The sequence below is a fragment of the Strongylocentrotus purpuratus genome, unplaced genomic scaffold (genome assembly GCF_000002235.5).
Source record: "Strongylocentrotus purpuratus isolate Spur 01 unplaced genomic scaffold, Spur_5.0 spur5_scaffold_15, whole genome shotgun sequence".
Classification (NCBI taxonomy): Eukaryota; Metazoa; Echinodermata; class Echinoidea; order Camarodonta; family Strongylocentrotidae; genus Strongylocentrotus; species Strongylocentrotus purpuratus.
In genome coordinates this window covers 24,954,286-24,979,210 of record NW_022145600.1, presented here as the reverse complement: position 1 = coordinate 24,979,210, position 24,925 = coordinate 24,954,286, and the positions used below count along the sequence as shown (strand labels likewise).

The following is a 24,925-nucleotide window of genomic DNA, read 5'->3' as shown; positions in this document are numbered from 1 at the left end:
TCTCTATCTTTCCTGCTCTTTCTTCACTATATCTCTCTTTCCCTTTTTCTCACTTTCCTTCCCTCCCTCTCCTCCTCGCTCTCTCTCTCTCTCTCTCTCTCTCTCTCTCTCTCTCTCTCTCTCTTTCCATTTTGAATCTCTTTTCTCTACATCTTTCCCTTCTCTCTTACTCACTTTTATATGTTATTTAGGTACATATTCCCCATTTCCTTCTTGTTCGTATTTTTGCGTTTATTTTACATTTGGTACAAAATTAAGGATAAACATGTGACATATACATGTACTTATAAATATGTAAATGATACTGTTTTAAATTGTACACTTGTTTTTAAAATGCACTGTATATCCATGCGCAATTCAGTATATGTAACTGCGATGCATGTTTCAATAAATACCATACCTACCTATTTCTCATCCTTTTGCCCTTCTCTCTTCCCTTTCTCTCTTTCAGTATTTTCCGCCAATTAAAACCTCCTTCCCCCTTTCTTACATGTTAAGATTGATTCCCTTCATTAGTATGTAACAGCGTCTGCACTGTGAGACTAGGCAAGGAAAAATCCTGCCAACCTTCTAAATAAAATCAATCAATCAATCAATCAATCAATGTAGAAACCTATGTGTATTTCTGAGCAACAGATAGCTCCCTATATGAATAAAAACTGGTAGGACATTCGATGACGAGATCAAACAATTCATATGGAGCGAGTCTAACTAAAAATGGAAAATGAAGTACCGGTATATAGATAATGTTTTATCATTTTTTAAAGAAGTACACTGCTATATAATCTGAAAATAGTATTAATACTTAGTGTTTTTATTATAGTTATCATTATTATCATCCTCAATCTTCTTATCAGTTTTGCATATCCTGCTTGGTTTTAAAAACATTATGCAATTGTTAAATATGAATTTAATTACATTACCATAATTTGAAACCACAATAGGTCAGTTTGAATAAGCTTTATATATGCATGAATTCTCAATAAATGTTGAAAAATATTGAATACATGTATATGAGAATGATAAATTATTCTTTTGAATGCATAAGGAAGGTTAAGGCACATGAAAATTAAATGGTTTGCTTGGAAACAATGAGACAAATATCAAAGTAAATATACATGCATAAAGATTGAGCAGAAAATGTCGATGATCATGATAGGAATTATAATTTTAGAAAAAAATTACAGACTTCAACTTACTCAAACATTAATACAGATAATATGTCCTATTATAAAATGATGACGTGGATCCAAATAAAATAATTGGTTGAGAGCGTACCCGTGACCAGGCATTTATTTTGCCTAACACGTCGTATTGATACTGACCATTGACCAGTCATTATCAAATGCTCATGACTGGTCATTAGTAAAATCATGTTGTAAAACATCTTTTTATATAACAAATAAAACATAATCTTATAAAACAAATAATACACAGCATTTTGTTTGGGCATCAGTCAAATTATCGACACTCCGTACCTTCAAAACAGTACAAACATCCTCAGTTATCGCCTCTGGCGTTAGACTGTTCCAAAGGTACCTTGTGTGGGTAATTCTTACAAATGCCCTCACTTCAGTGTATTATTTGTATACTGTATCACGAGAGAGATTTTTCCTCTTTTCGCTAATTTCGTAATTTTTAGTACTGGAATATTCTTCATTCAATCAGGTGAGGAGTAAGGGATTCCATCCCTGATATAATGACATCAACCAGCCTCTTTCACCGTTTTCAACTATCAGTTCAGAATTAGTTCACTTCATTTGGCTCGGTGATATCAGAGGGCCTGAAAATCACCTATATTGAGTCGTCTCGACACAAAATAGCTAAAACTATGGCCTCCAAAATCCAGATATATCGCCAGAGCCTTAATTCAGGCTTTTGCCTGAAAACTGGCATCCCTAAATATCAGTTCAGAATATGTTCACTTCATCAGGCTTGGTGATAGATATCATAACATCTTTTCAGCACCAGTTCAAGACTCTGGGATATCAGTTGGTTTCACAACGCAAGCCTGACAGAGACTCTGACGTGTAGGAGTTTCATATGTGCTGTACAATATGAAGCAAGAAGAAGCCTGGAGAAGCCTGATTGAGAAGGCATAAGGGCCTACAATCAGGGTAAAGCCTAAAAAAAAAAAAAATGGCATCCCTGACGACTAGATTAGTTCAGTTCATTAGGTATGAAGATATCAAGATAACTCCGAAGTGTACTGCCACAGCTTGACGGAGCCATCGTCTGAGCACGAGGCAAGGAGCCCCGGCTGCTTCGGATTCCAGCATACCCCGTTGACATCTTCGGTGTGTGCTCTGCTCGTCTTGACAGCAAGGTCAAAGGTCGGTTGGTTCCGTCTGTCCTGGATAGATTCGTCCTCCTTGAAGATGAGGATGCTGTCATCCGCCGAACAGGTTGCAATCAAGCCGGTCTGATGGCACCTATTAGGAGAATAGATGATGTAGGAGAATGAGAATTTAAAGGTATGGACCAGTTTTGGAAACACCCCTCTCAAAAAATGAAATGGAAGCTCTTATTACCAATCATGTGAAAGAATAAGTTTTGACTAATACGTGATGATACAACTTTTGCCGGGAAACTGCCTACTAATTGAAATATTTTGTAAATTATCATATCGATCCGGCCTGGATAGATATCGCGAATGCACTTCAACATTTAATATTTGGGCATATATTTCTGCTTTTTTTGCGAATTTAGGCTGAAGTATTGCCATCTAAACCTCTGAAAGCACTATTTAAACAATATTGAATGGATATTTTGCACCCAAAACCCTTCAGTTGTTGGTTGTTGGATAGGTTTCAGAGGTAATACAAATGTAATCCTATCACATTTGTGGGAACAAGCAAAGCAAGCTTTCAAGGAAATTTGAGTAGATAACATAGAGCAATAAATGTACACCAATCAAGGTTTGACTTTCGAATAAGCATAGATTATCAACCTAACACTTGTTATTGTATATCTTCCTATATGCTTTTATTAATCATTTTGTATATCAACCATAGCTATTTAAAACTGACATTTGTTTAAATATATATATATATATATATATATATATATATATATATTTATATCATGCATCAAAAATTTATTGGTTTTTGATTGGTTGTGAGCTCGTCATGTGAACAGAAATATTTTAACTATTTTAAGGTTGCTCTGAAAAAGTACTTCTATTTGGGAGTGCTATTAGGGAATTTTGTTCTCGAATATATTTTTTTTAATCAAATCTTAATTTAATGAAAAACAAAATATTTTTAATCTTTTTTGATAAAAATTGACATTTTTTAAATTCTAAATTTCATTTTTTCTCCCCAAATTGGTAATTTTTTTTTGTTAAAATAATTTTTTGATGCAGGATATAAAACAAATATACAATGCCTTCTATACGGAGAACTGGTTAAAACTATGGGCCTTGGTGACTCTAAAAGTACCATTTGCTTCAGGGCTGCACCCCTCAGCAAATAGTACTATTGGAGTCACCTCTTGCACATAATTTTAACCAGAACCTCTCAAGTGTATATTTTTATAATATGGTCATACTAACCAGTTGATATCAAAGACAGTTCTGGAATGATGTCCTGAGAGTGTACAAACACACTTCCATTCAGGCATATTATCTGTTGTAACTACACCTGAGGAGAAAAGTAAAAGATAATAACAATAATAATAATAATATGTAGTTTACCCTATCAATATTGTTCTCTCTGGGGGCCATGCAATCATATTGTTACCCTGGCTTGAATGCAGTGCGTCATGGAAGTGTATTAATCACCAATTGCTCTTGATGTGTGGGGTTCCATGTGGCTATTCCGTATTCAAAACACAATCTTCAAATATTACTTTTCTGAGCATAGGTTGCAATTTTAATATATTTTTAGTGAACAATAAAATGTCTAGTTGAGAAGACTACGTTACAAATGTGTACCAGTACTCACATAGGATAGGGCTCTCAAAGGAACCCAAGCCAATTTAGGTTCTGTGCAAGCTCTACATGTAGGGCTTAATGTAATGTTATCCTTTATATTTGTCTACAGCTTAACCAGGTAACAGGGTTTTGGGGGTTAATTTTTATCCATTCTAGCTATACACAAATTGTTTTTTTCAGATGATTTGTATAAACAGATATATATATGTGGTATCACTATTATCCTGGTAAGATACAGCAAGCATTATATATATTTACAGGAGCTTACAAGAAAAAAGAAAACAGCATGATAAAAAGTATAATGCAAGAAAGAGGGAGAAACAGCCTGTGATTGCAGATTTTTTGTGAAAATTTTGAACCATCTATTCATTTTAAAAATAAACAGAAACAATATAGTTGTCTCTTTATTTTTCAATTTCATTTGATTTAATTTTTTGTTACAAGTCCACAAGAAATCTCATAAGTTACATAAGTAACTGATATTTTAACAAATTTAAATGTGTACAATAAGAAGAAGTTGCTCCTGATTCAGTCTAGTTCTGCTTATCTACGTCTATGTGATATGTCGTCGACCAAAAACCGAAACGAGGCAAGTAGACTGTTGGCATGATAAAATGGTTCTAGAACACCTACCCCTTGGACATCCACCCCCACCCCCAGTCAACAGTCAACTACCCCCCCCCCCCCCCCCCGGACAACTACCCCCTAGGATAATTGTCTGGGGGATAGTTGTCCTCGAGGATGGTTGTCGTAGGGGGTAGTTGTCGGGGGGGGGGGTAGTTGTCCGGGGGTAGTTGTCCGGTTCTCCGGGGGGTGGATGTCCATGGGGTAGGTGTCCGGATACTAGATAAAATATAAGAGTACATTTGGGTACCTTCAGGGTTTCCAGGTTGGTACTCCTGCCAGATCTTGACAGTCTTGTCGTCGCTGCTGGAAGCAAGTCTGGACCCCGTCTTATCGAAGCTGATGGCCCATACCGTGGACTCGTGACCTTCAAGGGTCGCGAAGCTGCTCCAGTCATCGTCTTCCTCGTGGAAGAAGCGGATGGTGTTGTCATAGCTACAGGATGCCAGGATCTGTGAGATGGCAAGTAGGGATGGAGAGATGGGCAGAGGGAAAGACAGGGGGAAGGAGAGAGAGTAGGAAAGGAAACAAAAGATAGCAAGAAGAGACAGACAGGGGAGAAAAGATATAGACAGAGAATGAAAGAGAGAGAGAGAGAGAGAAAGAGATAAAGAGATAGAGGGAAGGACAGAGAGGGAAAGAGATGGAGGGAAAGACAGAGAGGGAATGAGACAGAGAGGAAAAGAGAAAGATGGAAAAGTATAAATAGAGAAGGAGAGGGATTGAAGAGATAGAATGAGAGACAGACAGAGATAGAGAGAGGAGAGAGACGGAGAGAAAGAGGGAGAGAAAGAGGGAGAGATAGAGACAGAGAGAAGAAGATAGAGGGGACAAGGGGAAGGAAGAAGAAGGAAAAAATATAAATTGGGGAGACAGAGAGAGACATGGCAGTAAAATTGAAACAAATCACCTTTAGATGCTACACTATATAATTATTTCCACATCCTCAAGGATTGCAAATGATTTGCGAAAGATAATTTCACAGGTCCCTTTCTATTCCTACATGATTTACACAGTGAAAATACCAAACAAAATGAGACTGTATCCTATAGCTAGGTTAAATTTCATTTTTCTTTTTTCAACACAATGTTGTTCTAAAAAAGAAATATCTTAAAGATACCACATTTTGCTAACTTCAAGTCATCGATATGTATGGGGGAGGAGTAAAAGAATTTAAAATTAAACTTTTGGGATATCCTACCTCGCGCCCAGGCTGCCAAGCAATGTTCTTCACGTCTTGAGAGTGAATGCTGAGTACACTGGCACATTGATAATCATCGTCTTCTTGGTCAACTGTCAAAATAAACAAAATACATCATGCCACTTTAACAGAAAACTGTTTTGAAACCTGCAATTCCTAAATTTTTACAATAGCGAAATTTCATGATTTAAAAGGGATGATTTTGTCGAAGTAGGAGTTTGAGGTTGCACGAGCAAGAAAGGATAAACAACTGCTTTGCACTCCTTTTGTGCTGGGGCCAAAAAATAAAATTGTTCTTAACTCTATTAACCACCGTTCTGCACCTTCTTGCTACTATATGTACAATAATAATGTACCTGCTAAGTTCGGGATCTACCTGTACACATCATATGATTATACAAGGTTTTTTAATAGCCAGGATGGTGTCTAGGCACCCAACAGATGCAAATTTCTTGTGGAAGTCACCCTTTAATCTTTTATTCCAAATCATTTCTTGAATGTCTTTTTCTACAACCTACTTTTCAATTCAGACACCTAACTTTGAAATTCTGGCTAAAATTCTAGGCTTAATTACACTTAACATTTTTTTTAAATTATATAAAGCCCCACTGTACTACTTGAAGCTACTTGCTCCCTCTATATAGAAAACAATGCCTAAGCAGTGGCCGTTGGTCCCCCATGGTCCTCTTTGTCTTATGTTAATTGAGAACTGAGTTGATGAGATAGCCACCTGTCAGTGACTACACTGGGTGGTCTATTCCCCCTGGTCAAACTAGTACAGATGGCCTTTAAAGACTTCTCTAAATGATTACCTTCCCATATCCACACGCTCTTATCCCTGCTGCACGACGCGAGTAGGGAGCCAGACTGTGACCAGGCCACGCTCTTCACCTCGTTCTCGTGGCCCTCCAACGTGGCGGTGCACTCAAACTCTCCACTCCTGCGATCCCAGATGCAGGTCTGGGCATCGAAGCCCGCAGAGGCCAGCAGCTGACCGCAGGGTGACCAGGCGACTCGTCGGACGGTCCTGGTGTGGCCGTCCTGCAGGATCTTCTTGCAAACCCAATCATCACCTGAAAAAGATGAACCCTTGATATGAATCTGAATCTGAATCTGAAAATAATACTGCTCAACACTTCAGGTGGTGTTTAAAATGATTCGGATCGGGTTTGCACATGAATGAATAAAATAATTCTATTGAAATGCTGTTGTACATGAGTGTTGAATACATCAGGATTTTGAATGTGATCGATACCTGGTAGAAGAACCTCTCAAGGCCAAGGGGAGGAAGAAAAGTGGTCTTTATACACAAAAAATATCAATGTGGCCTTTATAGTAAATGTGTAGATGGTCTTGTAGATCTACATGTATAGATCCTATACTATTACTAGTCTATATATATGTTTACACAGACATTGAGTATCCGACAGGTTGTGTATCAAGACAATTGATTTAAAACGGTGATTTGAAGAAGTTAATACATATTCCATAACAATTTTGGCAAGCCTTACTTTCAAGGTAAAGACCAGTATTGGAAACGCCCCAATTTCAAAAAATGAAATGGAAGCTCTTATTACCAATCATGTGAAAGAATATGTTTTGACTAATACATGATGATAAAAAAGTTGCCGGGAAACCGCCTACTAATTGATATATTTGGTAAATTAGTTTATCTATTGGTATGTGAGAGATAAATGCACGTGTCGCGCACGTGTGCGTAGACCCATATTCATCTTTCTGTGTACAGTGCTTGTAACTTTACGAAGACTGGACCAAATTTCTTATCATTTTGATGATTCAAGAACCTTACAGTACACAGTATACACCAATACTTATATGCTAGATGATCAACCTTTTCTAACCGATTCCACAACGTTTCTTTCACAATGCAATCGCATGACCATAACCAGTAGGGGCGCTGGTCCGAGAATGAGGATATCCTCATGAACGCGGACAAAATGCGTCAAAATAAAGAAGGATCGTTTTTTTTCATCGGCGCTCCGCATGTTTCGGGTTACCGAACCGCCCGCTGGCAATGCCAAATTTGGATTCCCCAGGGGGAAATAACCCTAGTTGACCGTCTACTTTTATGGGTTGTCCGTCTTCCCAAGGATTTATTGCTCATAATGTGAAGGTCTCTGTACAAAGTCAATGTAAAATGCATCAAGAATATCATCCCGTAATCCGTTTTTTGCATCGCCAATGTGCCGATCAAAAATATGGAACATCTGCTTTTTTGCAGACGATCTATGTTTTTTGAGGACGCATTGGTCCGCGTTTACAAAGACGATCTTCGTTTATGAAGACGATCCTTATTCTCGGACCAGCGCCCCTACTGATAACTTTAAAAGATATTAGATGAACGATAAAATATTCATGTTAGTGCTATTTAGTGCATACATTACATTAGAACTCATGAATCTACCATCTTAACTACAAGTTCTCTGACTACCCATTGAAATGCTTGAAAGAATGGAAATATGATTATGATTTTCTATGTAGTAAAGGAGCCCGTAATCGGCCAGCTCCCGTTTTCGGCCGATTGGTTGGATACAAGGTAAAATCACTCTAAAATACATCGCATAATAGCATAACACATATCCCACACATACCATACCATGCCAGTGTCACTGAAGAACCACATTTGCAATGGAAAATATATCCTAAAATATCACATTTTAGCGATGTAATCGCCGGTCCCGCTACCCAAATCTGAAAAATCGAGTATCTTACGCGTGTCTGTAAGAAATATGGGTACCATAAAATGAGCTTTATTTCAAGTATTTTTCAGATTTAAAGCCCGATTTTGTGCTAGTCGCAAGCTCAAAAGTATGTCATCGCATGTATTAAATCAATGCAGCCGCACACCGCGACGCACACACGATATCTCTATCTAATTCAGATTCCAACTTCCGATCACCGCTGTGCCCGTCTTCGGCCAGGCGAGCACCAGGGAGCTCCGGCGTGGGATACCTGCTCCGCCCGCTTGTGCTGTACATCAGCGCGGAAACGCACGGCGCGCGCGAGCGCTTCCTATTGACTTTGTACATGCGGCCGTAAACTGAAACGCTCGGCCGATAACGGGCTCCAAAACAGTGAAAATTGAAATGGATATTGTCATGGCAATTCGTGATTTTTTTCTGGGATTCTTTTTTTGTGTAAAGAATAATAATATTTGCTTCATGATTTGAACAAGAAATGATAATAAATAGGAAGTAAAGAGTCCTAAAAATAGGATTTTGTCTTAAGTGGCCGAAAACGGGCTACTTTACTAAGAAGAACAAAATGAAGGGGGAAAATGGTAAATGTTAACGCAAAAACTCATGTGCAAAATTATTAGGCCCTATGTCATTGACATTAATGATTCACAGTTTCACACAGCAATAATCTGGATAAAATGCAACAGGCAAGATTACGGACATTAAACATGCATGCTTACCTTCTTTGCCCCATATTCTGACCGTCTTGTCGCCGCCACAGCTCGCCAGAAGTGTCCCGGTCGGATTCCACGAGACGCACCAAACTCGGTCTTGATGACCAGACAGTGTGGAGATGGGCTGCAACTTGCCGTCCATTTGGTTTGTTGACTATTTGTTTATTTCTTCTTACACCAGCTTCTAAGCTAAGGAACTGTGCCGGAACTGTCTGGCTAAAGTTAAATAATTCTTTATAGTTATACTTATTTACAAGAAATGGAGCATTGAGTTCTCAACATGTCATCATGGGCGTGTATGGGCGCAGACATGTTTTAATCTTTATTTGATAAGGCGCCATCTGTTGTCGAAATATGGTAATGAAAATGAAATCCGGGAAAAACAAAAATTGAGATTCTCCTGTAAGAATTATGACCGAAAGTTTAGAAGATACAACTCTCTCTATTGTTTTCAACCAGTTGCAGGATGTTGTGATTACACAGAAGAAATTTATGGACAGCCTTTGTTCCGAGGTAAGTTGAATTAATGAAACTTTTAAAAATGAGTGAGTGCATGAATGGAGCTGTACAGAACACGGATGAAGCAACAGGCTCACGCAGATAAGCACGCCGGCACGGGCCCAGTGCGGAAGGGGCATGAACACGGTTCAGCTTAGACCGAAAGCTTCAGTCTCTCTAATCAGTAGGGGCGCTGGTCCGAGAATAAGGATCGTCTTCATAAACGAGGATCGTCTTCCTAAAAACGGACCCATGCGTCCTCAAAAATAAGGACCGTCTGCATTTTTGCAGACGTTTCAAATTTTAATTTGGCGCATTGGCGATGCAAAAAACGGATTCTGCAATGATTTTCTTGATGCATTTTACATTGACATTGTACTAGTAGGGTGTCTGAACGATTTTTCAATTTTCAATTTGGGATCGTTTTTCACCATTTTTGTTGGATATTGGAGTAAAAAATGTAATCAGAATAATACCTTTCGAATTTCAAGACTCACCGATGTTTCTATCAAAAGATACAGCCCCTCAAAAACTGTGCAATATTCATAGCATTTTGGTCAGAATGGACAGAAAAGTGGTTCACGCAGAGTTATAATTTCTGCTCAAAAGCTGCACAGCTAATGCACAGCACGATATGCAAAGCGTGGAGCAAGGGTATTTTCAAACTGTTGTAACAAATGATCCCTTGGGACTAGAGAAAAAATAAGTGCATGGATATATTCTTTACAGCTGGCCCAACTTATCCCTCGGGGGGGCAGTTCGTGAAATTGGTAAATCTCCGAGTTACCATGGAAACGATGTTTAAATCGCTGTTTTGAGCAAGATATATTTAGAATTCCGGGGGTGGCCCCCTATGGGGAATATGGAGAAAAACCTGCTCTTTCATATGACACCACATTTATTGAGTTTCACCTTCAGGATCATTTGTTATAAAGGTTTGAATTTCAAATTTTTCATAAAATCATTGACCAATTTTGCTTGGTCGCGCAATGCATGTAGACCACATAGGGATGTGTGCAATCTCTATGGGAAAGATTTTAGCACACAACATCGGGTGCGCGATCAGACACCCTTGTACAGAGACTTCACATTATCAGCAATAAATCCTTGGGAAGACGGACTACCCATAAAAGTAGACGGTGAACTAGGGTTATTTTCCCCCGGGGAATCCGTTTTTGGCATCGCCAGCAGGCCGTTCTGTAACATGAAACCCCCAGAGCGCCGATGAAAAAAAACGTCCTCAAAAATGCAGACGACCCTTATTTTTGAGGACGCATTTTGTCCTCGTTTATGAGGATATCCTTGTTTATGAGGACGATCCTCATTCTTGGACCAGCGCCCCTACTGCTAATCGTCGGTTGTTCCACTGAGACTACGTCTGGCTCCACTAGACCTCCGATTACAGAGACTGAAGTCTGGGGACCTCTTTCTGTGAGGCACTGTACGGAACAAATGGTTCGGTTCGACCGGACCGCGATGAATGAGATATGCAACGAGATTTTCACTCTTTACATCCTCATAACTGCTGCAATTATAACACAAATTAAAAATAACATATAGATCCTATAGGTCTATAGCTTATTTGACTTACGATAGCTTGCTCATTTAGATCCTAAATTAATGATTAATCCGAGAAAGTCTCGTCGTCAACATTATCCGTCTTGGTGTTAGTTGATGAATATTCATTTTTCTTTTCGAACGTCCAATAGCTACCATAGCTACGTACAAGTAAGCCCAGCTTGACCAACGAACTCCCACGAAACGAGTGCTCTGATTGGCCATTTGGCTATGTTTTGGTAGGTTGACCCGGAAATATTTTGGCCGCCGGGTCATATAGCCCTATGTTCCGAGTGCATGAACGTTCGGAGATACAAATTGGATAATTCATATGTCCGTAAATTATCCATTTAATATTGAGTTATCAAATTTTGATAACTGTAATTAGGACAAATGACATACCGACCTAATTTACATCTGATTTAGAAATCAGGAAATTAGATCTAAATAAAGAAAATCGGGGAGAAAATGTCGTGGACGAAAATATGTACATATAGTAACATAGCCATCCCCACGGTACGAGATCTCTGGGTTGCCATCTGTATTGGGGAATGACAACAAATGTCAGTTTTATTAAAGAAATGACCCAAATCAGATGGTTATTCCTGTCAGGCCTAGTCGAAGGCGAAGGCAAAGAAGTTGACCAACTCACAACAGTCACAGTGACAAGTAACATCTCCCTGAAATGTATGTTAAATGTTTCAACTTCATGTTCCATTTAGTCTATGTTCTAACTTGTGTTTCATTTTCTATTTCATGTTCTATTTATCATTGTTTATAGGTGCAGACAATGAGGAGCTCATTTATTGAACAGTCGGAAGTTGATAGACTTCGACAAGAACTTGAGGTAAGATGTAAGAACTAAGATGAGAGAGTCCAGTTGCAAAGCAAGTGGGGCACTATGGGGAGAATGCCCCGCGCAATCAAATGGAAATGATTGATAATGAAAGAAAAATAAAAGAATAATTGAGAGAAGAAAACGGGATATAGAATATATGTATAAATAGAAATGGAACATGACAATGAGATACTATGAGTATCACACCTTAATCCCATAATCTGTGACCTTTTGAACTCATATTTCATCTGCTAGGTAAAACCAGCCCCCCCCCCCCCCCCCCCCCATGATGACAGTGCCAATGTTAATTCATGGATATATTGTAAACTCTTTTTCATTCCTATATCCAATACAGGTTTTAAAATTTAAATTGATTTTCTATCTTTCTTCCTATCGTATCGATTTCTCTCCCTCTCTTTCTTCCTATTTGTTTGTCTCTCTCTCTCTCTCTTTCTCTCCTCTCCCCTCTCTCTTTCTCTTCCTCTTCTTCTTCCTCTCCTCTCCCCTCCCCTCTCTCTTTCTCTTCCTCTCCTCTCCTCTTCCCCTCTCTGTTTCTACGCTCTCTTTCTCTCTTTCTCCTGCCCTTGTCACTCATTCCTATGTTTCCCTCTCCCTCAAATTCATGTAGGATGAAAGGAGAGAGCATGAAAAGACGAAGGCCCTGCTAGAAAGCCATTTGGACAAACTTCAGTATGCTCTGGGGGAGATAGAGATCCTCACCACTCAGCTCACCAGAGAAAAGAAGCTCTTTGAATCATCGTAAGTTCACCCTTTCAATTTCTTATTCAACCTTATATACATGCACACATCAGTTTGTACCAATAATAATGATAGTCATGATGACGGTAAAAATGTTGTAATAAATTGATAATGATAATAGTACAAAGTGTATATTATATCACAAACGTAGAGTTGATCGAGTTGTTGGCACGATGGAAAAATTAGATTTCACAGAATTGAACCATACTTGAACCTATATTTATAGATCTGCTAACCAATGTTTTAAAAAAAAAGATTGATTCTGTACACAAGGTTTTTATTGTATCCATTATTTCTTTCAAACTTAGCTGTTTACCCATAAAATGTTGGAGGGTTTTCGTTGTATTTTCCCATCTTCTTCTTCTTCTTCTTCTTCTTTAAGCTTTATTTCAGCAATGGTATCATATTTTCATCTTTTCTCCAGGTTTGGGAGGATCAGTGAGAGGGTGAAGAAGGAGTCATCAAAGAGTCAACAGCTGGAAACAAAATGCACAAGTGAGTAAACAAAAACAAAATAGATACCCAGTATTTGAAGGATTAATACTACAAGCCCTGCCTTCTTGGGGTGTAGTAAACTACTGTTGCAGAGATGTGCCCTTGATCCACTCTCAGACATGATGCTGTAATTTGCATAAAAGAAGACACAGAAGTAAAATAAAATTATACTGTACATAAGGATAGTGCACATTATAAATCTGTTCATGATAGCCCACAGATCACAGGGGCATGCATAGGGTGTTGTTGTGCAGAGCTATGTTTTTGTGTTTGTTTTTGTTCTTCTTAAACCCCAATCGCAATTAATCTTTCATTAACATGTAAAGTTGTAAACTGTTTTGTTATTTCGTTTGCTGCTGCATTTATTTTAGACAGATCATCGTGTTGCGTGAAATGGATCTTATGATGTTAATTTTTTTTTAGAGGGAACTATCCTGAAAATGTGAGAAATGTTTACCCTTCATTTCTGTAATATAAATGTACATGCATTTGGAATATAGACTATTTCCTGTTATTTCTGTTTATTTTTTTTTTAATTCAATTTTTGCAAGCACAGCTATCAAAGCAGAGAAGGAGAAGCAAGAGGAGATACTGGCCTTCAAAGACTCCAAGATCTCGGAACTCAAGAAACGCCTGGCCAGCCAGAAAGAGAATCATCAGCGCCACCTGGAGGAGGTCAATATACAGATGGAGCAGGAGGCTTACATCAGTCGTAACCTAGCAACCAAGCAGGGCCAGGGGAGGGGTAGAACTCAGAGGAACAGCTCTTTGAGATGACATCACATGAAGGATCTTCTCATTTTTACCCCCTATCTGCTCGCTCATGAAAGCGTATGATGCCTGAATTTAGTCCAGGGGAATACAGTGGTCTAACTGGCTACAGAAATAGCATGCCGCAGCAGGTGGCCTTCATCAATCGTAACCTAGCAACCATTCCAACCAAGCAGGGGGGGGGAAACTCAGAGGAACAGCTCTTTGAGATGACATCACATGAAGGATCTTCTCATATTTACCCCTACCTGCTCGCTCATGAAAGCGTATGATGCCTGAATTTAGTCCAGGGGAAAACAGTAGTCAAAAGGGCTACAGAAATAGCATGCCGCAGCAGGAGGCATTCGTCAATCTTAACCTAACAACCAGGCAGAGGTGTAGAAGAACTCGGGGAACAGCTTTTTGAGGTGACATTACCCAGATGGCCAATGCACAAGAGCGCCCAAATTTTAAGTCTGTACCCTCCCCCAAACAGAACTTAAGGATTAATATCGGACTTATCCAGACTGAAAATAGTAATCAATCTGGACCCCTTCCCAAAAGTTAGTGTGGAGCCCTTTAGATGGTCCTATTATATTTAAGAAGGTGTGCAGATACATGTACCGTGGCTTCCTTTAGTTGAAAGTATGTGGTCTTTTGCAACTACCGGTAGACTATCACAGGAGGTTCCTGCATTTCTTGCAGAATTTGATTTAAAAAAAAAACAATTACCACTTTTCCTGATAAAATTCAGATGTTTGAATAACTTTTGACATGACAAGGGTTATCCTCTGATCTGAATTCTTTGTATTCTGTCATCTTTGAGCCCCGGTAAAAGAAGGTTCCAACATGACATCATGTAGTTGCAGTTCATAGCTGTCACTCTCCACTTCCAAACGCTCCTAAATATTTGTAAAAGTTTATTTCAGGTTGCACATTCTAACTCACCATATCTCAACAGTTACATATAGGTTTTGTATCATTCAATGTGTTACGGTATATTACCCTTTATTAGCATTGCTGAGTGAATTTTATTGTAAGGGCTCTGTTTCATGGAACTTGTTATCAATAAAAAAATATCACATTTCTATAACATTAACAAATTTGCTCTCACCCAATCAAATGCAACATTTCCAGTAGCTTATAACAATTATTGCAATTTGTCATTGATAGCAAGTTCTATAAAACAGGGCCCTGATCAGTGCATAGTCTATGTATATTTTGTATATTTTGTAAATCTAGAATAGAGTTTATAGATACTTGTATTTGGTAATAAAATGTAATTTACAAAATTTGTCTTCTTTTGTGTCTGATCATTGTTTTCCCCAAGAGTTACCTTTTTGTGACTGCAATGTATGATACATGCTCTGGTACGTGACAAATGCTTTATATTCATTTTGTAACTGAATTCATAACTTTACCTGTGGTTCCAAACCTATGCCTACACTGAATTTACCGTAACCTAATCTAACTCTAACACAAATAAGACAATTTAATGGCATCATTCAACTGGGGGGGGGGGGGGGGGGGACATTTAAATTTCAAATTTGTGAATGTATTAAAAAGAAATTTATACATCAGAAACAAAGGCAGTGCCCGAGTCTTCCAGACATAGCAACTAGTAATGTGTATGCAGGCTGGATTCCAAGAATTGTAGTTCATTCGTTAATGACAGGTAATTAATCGTCACTAGGTTCCCAGGAAAGAAACATCTGTAAATTTGAATAAGTTAGTAAACGGGTCAGCACAAGATGGATCAGTGATCACACATCTTCTCTTCAGCAACAAGTGCTTCAATTATTTTTTTTTTCATCAAAGAAATAACATTAGTTAGGATGGATATTGGGTTCTAGGTTAGTCGTAGGGTAAATACCCCAGTCACATCAACAAGACCCCCCCCCCCCCTAAAAAAAATTAAAAATCTCTCATTGCCCCTACTGACCAACAATCAATCGGTTTGAAGTCGGTTTGGTGGTGTAAGTGAGATATTTAAAACGGGCATAGTGTTGGGTCAAGTGCTGGATTTAATTCAGTTCCTGTATGCTATTGACTGTGTCATACTCTATTAATCATAAGATGGTTATGCTAAATGTATCTACATGCACTGTTTCATTTTATCCTACTCTCAAATTAACAATGTTCGTGCAAAACACGCTTGATACCTGTATATACAAACAGATATCTCTCACAAACAGACATAAACACTTTGGTAAATTTGTTTTGTATTTCTTTAATACAATTTCAACATCTACAAGAATACACATCATAAATAAGCAAAAGTTTAAAGACAGTATCCTATGGAAAAATGAAGGGAAAAGATGCCTTCAATAGATATGCAAAAGTAGGCAAACATGGAATGCTTTTGACAGAAAAACTTATACTGTAAATAATTTAACATTTCTCTAGCAGTTTATTTTTTAACAGGTACATGCCGGTATCTACATGGAGTACAATTTGAGTGCAGCATTAGCTAGAAAAAGTTGTGAAACTTAATCAAATGATTTTCGTATAAAATTTCAGCATGGTCAAAGAGTTAATTGAGCATCGACGTATGTGGTGAAATCGAAGATCACTAACTAGAAAACATTTCCGAGTCAAAATCATAATAGACATGAAAAAGAAAATACACACACCCCACAATGTCAAATCAAGTATATTCAGTATTTTTTTCCTAGGAAAGGGGCTGATTATGTCGCACCAAATTTCATTTTCTTCTTGTCGCACTGAAAATTAAAGCAAAAGATTACAATAGACCAGTTCATATTTGGCACATAGCAGAAATTACCTAGTAAACAACCAAATACCTTTAAGTTTATTAAACCGCGTGCCCCAGTGCATTTTCAAATAATTCCTCCCTAAGTAATAGAGTTGCTCTATAAGTTGTTTTTTCCCCTTTCTTTTTTCAAAAGGACATTGCCACCTGGCTTTCATTGAATGACATGAGAAACTATAAACTTCCAATAATACGTATCCAGTACCTGTATATGTTTCGGTGGATTTCACAATGCTTTTTAATGATTTTACCTCCTCCTGAGCCCGGCCCCCCCCCCCCCCCCCCCCCCCCCCCCCCCCCCCCCTCCACTCCGTGAATGTAAAGATACCATGCATGTTACCAAAATGTCCGGTAAAGAGGTACTTTTCAGGCACCAAAGTCCGGCTCGTAGTACACAAAAATCCAGCCCGTATTGACTTTACACATCGGACTTAGGGGGGCGTTTTCAAAAGGAGGGAACATGCATATGCTCATGTGCAGACTGTAACTTCTAACTTCATGCTAATTACTACACTAATAAATTACTAGCTTATAATTTGTCAAATGGCCATTCATTTCAAGGTAAACAAAAATAAAACGAGAAAGTTTGTTAAGTTTCCAAATAACATTGGATTAGGCCATACTCATTACACCGAATCAACCACTTGAGAGGTAGGGAATGATTGAATGAGAAAACATATGAAGCAAAGATAATGATGTATCGGGTGGTGGTAATTCAGCGTGAGATGGCGAATTGTTTACACAGCATTGAAAATACTGCACGAGTCAGTAATTATTCAACAAAAAGTATTACCTACATGCATGTACTTATCACTACAATAAACTTAATCAAATGGTTCATACAAGTACATCTACTTTGCTTATTAGCTCTAAATATCAATTTCTTTTTCATGATATAAATTTAGGATTGTCATTTGGCCCTGGTGGTGATCCGAGGAATGCTCTGGCAAGGAAAATTGCTTTGGGCTTTACTTCAATACTGGTATGTGCAGGGCTTGACCCCAAATGGCGCTCGGGGTACACGGGGGCGCAAAATTAAATTCGGAACCCTCCTCAAAAAATAATAAAATAAAAATAATAATAATTAATTAATAAATAAATAAATACATTTTTTAAAAATCAACAACAACAAAAAAAATCACAATTTTCACATAGGGTGTATGTCAACTTGGAAAAGTTGATTACAGACCCCTTCCAAAACGTTAGTGTAAAGACCTGGTTAGAGCTACGGTTGCAGTAGGGTTTTAGGTTAGGATTAGGTTTAGGGTTAGACTTAATGTCAGGTATAATGTACATTAGTAAACAGGTCTACTGACTTAAGCAATCAGCGCAGGAACGTTTGTCGATCAACCATCCTAATCCCAATCAATCCTAAAATAAGGAGAATACAATCGTACAATTATGTCATCCATAATATTGTCATGTAGTATGCGATAACTGCATTCGTTCATGGTGGCAATATTTGGCAAATTAATTCCTTTCATTATTCTTATAATCAAGTACAAGACAATGACTATGTGCTTAATAAAATTTAACCTATTTTTAACATTAGAAAACAGAATGTTAAATGTTTCTTTAATATTAAAGAGCAAATCCTTGTCTACTAGTAAGGATAAGAGAAGATATATTTTTCCCTTTAAACATTTGGCATTCAAAAGCTTCTCAATTCCCTTTCCTTTTTTCCCTCAAATTGATGAATACATCTGAGGAAGGGGTTTACAATCACTTATACATTTTCAAATAAAATTTTGTTCTCACTAGTACTCATTATCTTTTTTTTTTTTCATATTGCATTCAATCAAAACATATTTGCAATAATGAAAAATGTAAAAATGATATAATTATATAAACAATTATATAAAAGTAAAACAGATTAATTTCAAAATGGACAGTTTTGCTTCATGGTACCTTATAGGAACTCAGCAAAGTCTGTTAAGAAAGCACATTAAAAAACACATTATAAGTAAATTCTAACTTTAGGAATCATTGCTACATTAGGGGGCCGGGTATCTTTGTTTTTAAGCAACTTCATGCATGATGGCAGGGTTTATCTGTGTGCGAATAGCAGCTGGATAGCACCACAGGTAACAACTTTGCAGGATAAGCAAGCCCTTGTCATGTATGTGCAATGAATTAACATCATTCTCGATAACATAGATTCAACTGGGGGGGGGGGGTTAAATTGACATTTCAAATTTGTGCATGAATTAAAAAGAATTTAAAAATCAGAGAGAAAGATTGTCTGAAAATTTCAAAAACTGAAGATAAGGATATATACCTTACAGATTTTCATCCAAGCTATGAAATGAAAATGTTTTTTAAAATTCCATTTTTTCCAGCATATTCACCACATAAAATCCCCATCATCCAAGCATGTGCTTAGAGATAACTTTGAAAAACAATACAAAGACAATACATCCATTGTTACTGTGAATGCGTCAAGAAAAAGCTAATGCAAGGCAGTGTTGGAAGAAATGAGTCATAAAATACGAGACACGCGACAAGTGACCATGTATTTTGGTTGACATTACAGTTGTGGTGCAAGGAAAAAAGTGCATGTTCAAACATCCTACTCTCCTAATTAGAATGCAGTTTCCTACGAAAAATGGATCTGAAAATACAAACTTAACAACTATGTTATGATTTGTTGCTAAATATGGTGCAAAGTACATTTTCTATGTGGAATTTCATATTGGTTTTATCATAAAAGAACTGCTAAAATGGTGTTCGCTCAACAGAGGGAATCCAAGTCAACATAGCTGCACTATTCTACCATCAACATAGATTATGATGACGGCCCTAATAATCATATTTATGTGCTAACATACAATAGCCCGCATTCACCGAGAAAGTTCACCTTAATCCTTTAATTTACTGAAGGTGCTGATACCATCCACTCTTGCAAACTGTTGCAGGTACGAATTACACCAATCGAAAAGAAGACTTTTCTCACATCAAGTCGTGAATATTGATTACAAAAATTACATACAATCATATAAAGTTTTATATACGCTTTAGTACATTTCTTTTACTCCACGGCGGAGGTTCACGTCATGATTTTAATAGACCATGGTTTAATTTTTGGCCAGTAAGTCTTTGTGCTAGCTGAAAGTGTAGGGTGGTATTCTTGAAAGTGGACTAACTTGAGTCCATGGTTTAATCCACCGACTAACTATGGAATGCCAAGTGCTCATATGAATATAATTTTGAATAATTTGATATGTCCCTATATTACCATGATAACATAATTATATCATAGTTATATCATAGTTTATAGTCATCAAGTTATTACATTTTATTTTGATTTGGGGACAGATTAAATTATTCAAAAACATAAACATAGGGACACTTGGCATTCCATACTTAGTCGGGGGATTAAACCATGGACTTAACTTGGTCTGCTTTCGAGAATACCACCTTTTGTCGGAGGCTCTTTTACATCAATACGTTCTCCTGGTGGCGTATTCCAACACCAGGCTTGCGGCTCCGAGCAGGGCTGGCTCTACCAGTTGCGAGCTGACGATTTCCACCTCGGACACCGCGGACGGGAGACTGTGGGTCTTGACCGCTTCTCTGACCGGCTCTAGGTAGACGTTGGACAGGACACCACACAGGATGACCAGCTTGGGGTTCAAGACGTGGAGTAGGGATGTGATGGCTGTCCCGAGAGCTTGAGCACCTGGAAAACAAAGGTACGGAAATGGAATGGTGTTCAAATCAATTAAATTCAATCAAAGGTTTATTAAAAAATGTAATCCCACCTAAATGGCTGAACTGCGATATCGTACAATGCAAACATTACAACACAGTAAAACTAAACATGATTTGAAAAAAATTCCTAACAAGAGAAGAAGACAAAAAAAGAGAAATTAAAATTCAAATATTAATGACTATCTTACAAACAACGATCTATATTGCTTTTGAAAGTGCATCAACGTGAGCTACACAATATCCTCAATTATCAATGGTGGAAAGTATCCATAATACAAAGTGTACCCCTCTTAATTGAGTAAATTTTGGGGTTTCTTCGCTCCCCCTCTCCCTTCCACCCTAGGAAATTCTATATGTATATAATTATACTTCTATCTTACCTGTATCTAAGATCTTCTTGGCCTTTTGGTTTCCTGTTTTTGCAGCTTGTACGAGATGTTTAGCAGTAACTTCCTCACCCTTCTCTACAATCATGCCATCCACGAGAAGCTCCCCCGCTATAATTTACAATCGGAAAGAGGCAGAATTGGCAACAAGTTGGATACAATTAGATTTTGGTACAACACAAATTTCCCATAAATTTTCACACAAAATCATACTTTTTCAAAATATTTTTGTTTGTATCATTGCTTTGGGAGCATTACAACATTATATGCCTATCCAATGAACTCATACAGCTGAGATTTTATACGCTTAATCCAGAACTTCATACTAACAAGTGCCTGGTGCACATGGACCCCCATTTTTTAACTCCATAGATGTCATGGTCTAGTGGATGCGCAATCGGACTGTGGATTGTATGGTTTGCGGTTCGAGTCGCGCCGTGGCACTAATGTCCTTTGGCAAGACATTAATCTTTGTTTGTCACAATCGACCCAGGTAAGGTAAATGGGTGCCAGGCAGGAATTCATTCCTTGAAATGCGAGAGCGCCATTGTGGCTGCTATGCTTAAGCTAGGGTGATAATTGTGGAGAGCCATGTCTTGACAGACATTAACGCTATATAAGAACCCACTATTATTATTATAATAACACAAAGATAACTTAGGAATAGCTTGCTATTTTGCAATTAACCATGATGTAAAACAAAATTTGCCTTGAAAGTTATTTTCTGTTGAAACCCTTCCGATACAAACTGCCTATAAAGACCACCTGCATATAAAGACTGCATTTCTTGTATCTCATGACTGGTCTTTATATACAGGCTTCACTGTGCTTAGTAGGCACCTGCACATCCTCTGGTACAGTCAAACCTGCTTTAGTGACCGCCTGTCTACAACAAGCACACTTTTTGTTTCCCTTGAAAATGGTATCTCATTGAAACATGTAATAAAGGAACCTGTCTACAAAGATCACCTGTCTACAAAGAACACTTTTTGTGTTTTCCTTGGGTGGTTGCTATAGACAGGTTTGACTGTATAAATGTAGCTTTTATCAGCAAGAAGCAACTTGATGCGACCCACCTTCGTGCAGCTTCATGGCTTCTCTCTTGAGGGCCATCCCTGAGCTGTAGGCCTCCACGCACCCGTGGCTTCCACACTGGCAGGCCGGGCCGTCCAGAGATACCTTGATATGGCCCAGCTCAGCGGCACAGAAGTTGGTCCCGTGGATGAGACGCTTATCTAACACGATACCTCCACCAATACCTGAACAAAAAAATATATATTTTAAAACCAATTATAGTAAATTTTAGATGCAAGATATTGGAGCAAAGGGATAAACTGTCATTTATTTTTTACTAAAAGCTTTCATTGTACTTTCATTTCACTACATGTTCATGATATCCTAAACTGTATCAGCATTGTATATTTCACTAGTCCAACCACAAATCTTCCATTTCATTATATGACAAGATCACACAATTCCAAATAACTTGTGGAACAGCATCTTTCAAAAGACATTTTCACTAATAATGATAATAATAATAGTTTGTCCTTATAGCGCATTTCAGGACTGCAGGCCCTCTCAATGCGGTTTACAGATATATATTATTACTCACTTTCAGGACTTCATTGTAAAGCAGTTTTTTTAACTGAATGACCTACGCTGCTTTTTGCAGAAGACATAAATAAATAAATAAATAAAATAACCTTGGTACCCACCTGTGCCTGTTGCTATGGTGATGAAGTCTTTGACCCCTCTGCCATGTCCAAATTTCCTCTCTCCGAGGGCAGCACAGTTGCCGTCATTGTCCACCCAGACAGGGAGGTGAAGGGTAGTTTCTATGGGTGTCCTCAGGTCGATTTCATCCCAACCTAAACAATAAATAATAATCAGAAAGGTTGACAACATGCTTGCAAGTATTGCACAGTGTTGTACCAAGGAATCTTAGGGATCATTGAATGTTGTTGATAATTATTGATAAATGCACCCCTTTAATTCACAGATTCACATGTTAGCTTGAAAGGATTAGCCTAGGTCTGAAATTCACGAATGAGGTTTTATGGAAGCCGTTGCTGAAGGTTGCTTTGAGAGCTAAATAGGCATTCTTTAGAGATCAGAAAACTATCAGCTAGCTTCAGTCTGTCAGTGAACATCTGAGGAAGGTGTCAGGGCTTAGAGACTGAAACTGTTGTGGATGTTTTATTGAACTATTTTCTATTTCAACCCATGTCTAAATCATGGTTTAAATCATTACCATGGACTTAAATACCAGTAGGCGTATTGAGTGTAAATATAAAACATATTATATTGCCTGCCAATTGGATGCAAGGACATAAACATACTACGCTCATGAAGGCTTAAAGACAAACACATATTAGGGCATAGAAGTGTCAAATGTTGAAAATTCTCTTTTACTCAAGAGAGAAAACAAAATAAATCAAGTACCAGAATTGCACATAAGTAAAAAAAAAAAAAAATAGGGGTGGATAAATTTACTGTAAAACCAAAAAACTATGTGACCTAAAACTTTGATGTATAGTTAACGACAACCATTTGGGGGGGGGGGGGGGGGGGGACATTTTCACAAATTGCAAAAATGTATAGTTGCAAACCAAAATAGTTCCATGGCATGTGACGATCATGAATCTGAACCACTTGCAAAACATACATGCAGAGTTTTGTTTTTCTGTTTTCAACTGCTTACTTATTTACAATTGTACAGGGTGATTCACAGGTCTATCCGTAAGGGCATGAAATGAACAATGTTTACACAAACTCACAGCTAGGAAATGGGAGGAGTTATGCAAACATGGGTTTGAACAATAAACATGCACTTTAGACCAAGACAAATAATCAGAATTAGTTAGCGGTTCGGCAAGTCTGTAAATAATATATTCCGCTTCAGTGTCACCATAGGCCTGTCTTCATCAGAACGAAGTTGCACAAAACCCGCTATTTTCAGACTCAGGATATTTTCCCGAAGCTTGAATTTGCATCTTCACCAGACCGATACGCTCATCACAAACTAGCTCGGACGGGTGCAAATTAGCCCGTTATTTCCCAAATAGCGGGCTATTTTGGAAACAATACAAACATTTCTTGGGATATTTTCTTGACCACATAGCCTGCTAACTGCAACTGATGAAGATGCAAATTAGCTGGCTAATTTGAGATTGGCGAGTTAATACAGCTGGTTATTTTGCAACTTCTGTCTGATGAGGACAGCCCTTTTGGGAAACTCTCTTTAACCCTAAAAAGGACAGTTTCTTTTTTTGGTCCCTCAGCCAGCATGGAGGAGCGGAATTTCCATCCCTTCCTTTATGTAGACAACTGACTGCTATAAAGCCTTGTTCAGATATAACGCGTCAAAACAGTGGCAATTTTTTTTTAATGATGACGTAAAGTACAATACCCTTCACATTTCTATATCTTGTAATACAGAGCTCACTGAATACATATATGCAGGACCTTTGTTGCACGCAATTGCCATTTAATTTCAAGTTTAAAAAAAAACTAGATGGAACTTCGACTGCGCGCAGTCGAAAATGATGCCTCCGTCATAGAGCAAGTTTACAAACCAAAAAGCAATTTCTCATATACATATATGACCCTTTGATCTTTGACCTCATGACCCTAAAATGTACTCAGTTCATTGGCTCTGCAAGATGTCCCGAGTTAAATAGTAATCCATCTGTCAGTTCTAATGAGAATGCGTTCACAAGCTATTTTTGCATACATAATGAGCCCATGACATTTGACCTTTGACCTCATGACCCAAGAATCTACTCAGTTCATTGGCTCTGCAAGATACATACATGATCTAAGTTTGGCAGGAATCCATTAATCTGTTCTAATGATAATGCGATCACAAGCTATTTTTTGCACACATAATGAGCCGCATGACCTTTGACCTTGACCAAGACCCCAAAATCTTAATCAGTTCATCGGCTCTGCAAGTAACATACATGA

The 24,925-nt window shown here is 38.0% G+C and overlaps 3 protein-coding genes across 6 annotated transcripts in view; 1 reads left to right on the top strand and 2 right to left on the bottom strand.

Annotated features, from left to right (window-relative positions):
* Positions 1–213: 213 nt before the first annotated feature.
* LOC576573 (probable cytosolic iron-sulfur protein assembly protein CIAO1 homolog) lies at positions 214–9,491 on the bottom strand. Its single transcript, XM_003727149.3, has 6 exons — positions 9,199–9,491; positions 6,572–6,832; positions 5,760–5,851; positions 4,809–5,010; positions 3,554–3,641; positions 214–2,432 (listed from the first exon to the last, which is right to left on the bottom strand). Exons 1-6 carry the CDS (start codon positions 9,332–9,334, stop codon positions 2,189–2,191), a joined length of 1,023 nt encoding a protein of 340 aa, XP_003727197.1. The 5' UTR covers positions 9,335–9,491; the 3' UTR covers positions 214–2,188.
* A 31-nt stretch (positions 9,492–9,522) lies between these two features.
* LOC100888099 (spermatogenesis-associated protein 24) lies at positions 9,523–14,217 on the top strand. Of its 3 annotated transcripts, none has more exons than XM_003727150.3 (5): positions 9,523–9,705; positions 12,029–12,094; positions 12,714–12,844; positions 13,269–13,339; positions 13,896–14,216. In XM_003727150.3, the coding sequence occupies exons 1-5, from the start codon at positions 9,604–9,606 to the stop codon at positions 14,114–14,116; spliced, it is 591 nt and encodes a 196-aa protein (XP_003727198.1). In that variant the 5' UTR covers positions 9,523–9,603; the 3' UTR covers positions 14,117–14,216. The 3 variants fall into 3 exon arrangements, with proteins under 3 accessions (XP_003727198.1, XP_030841749.1, XP_011679172.1); XM_011680870.2 differs by lacking the exon at positions 9,523–9,705 and adding an exon at positions 11,872–11,934; XM_030985889.1 differs by lacking the exon at positions 12,029–12,094 and having other exon boundaries at positions 13,896–14,217.
* A 5,965-nt stretch (positions 14,218–20,182) lies between these two features.
* Positions 20,183–24,925, bottom strand: part of LOC590539 (bifunctional UDP-N-acetylglucosamine 2-epimerase/N-acetylmannosamine kinase) — a 35,839-nt gene continuing 31,096 nt past the window's right edge. For both annotated transcript variants that reach the window (XM_030985887.1, XM_030985886.1), the window contains exons 10-13: positions 22,675–22,827; positions 22,036–22,218; positions 20,954–21,070; positions 20,183–20,541 (exon numbers count right to left, since the gene is read on the bottom strand). In XM_030985887.1, coding sequence (XP_030841747.1) covers positions 20,303–20,541; positions 20,954–21,070; positions 22,036–22,218; positions 22,675–22,827 — 692 coding nt within the window. In that variant the 3' untranslated portion in view covers positions 20,183–20,302. The remainder of the gene's footprint in view (positions 20,542–20,953; positions 21,071–22,035; positions 22,219–22,674; positions 22,828–24,925) is intronic.

Coding starts and splice junctions, on each gene's coding strand:
- LOC576573 (XM_003727149.3), bottom strand. CDS start 9,334: ATGGACGGCAAGTTGCAGCCCATCTCCACACTGTCTGGTCATCAAGAC. Junction 5,852..6,571: donor GAGCGTGTGGATATGGGAAG/GTAATCATTTAG, acceptor TTATTTTGACAG/TTGACCAAGAAGACGATGAT. Junction 5,011..5,759: donor CTTGGCAGCCTGGGCGCGAG/GTAGGATATCCC, acceptor GCCATCTCACAG/ATCCTGGCATCCTGTAGCTA.
- LOC100888099 (XM_003727150.3), top strand. CDS start 9,604: ATGACCGAAAGTTTAGAAGATACAACTCTCTCTATTGTTTTCAACCAG. Junction 12,095..12,713: donor GACTTCGACAAGAACTTGAG/GTAAGATGTAAG, acceptor AAATTCATGTAG/GATGAAAGGAGAGAGCATGA. Junction 12,845..13,268: donor AAGAAGCTCTTTGAATCATC/GTAAGTTCACCC, acceptor TCTTTTCTCCAG/GTTTGGGAGGATCAGTGAGA.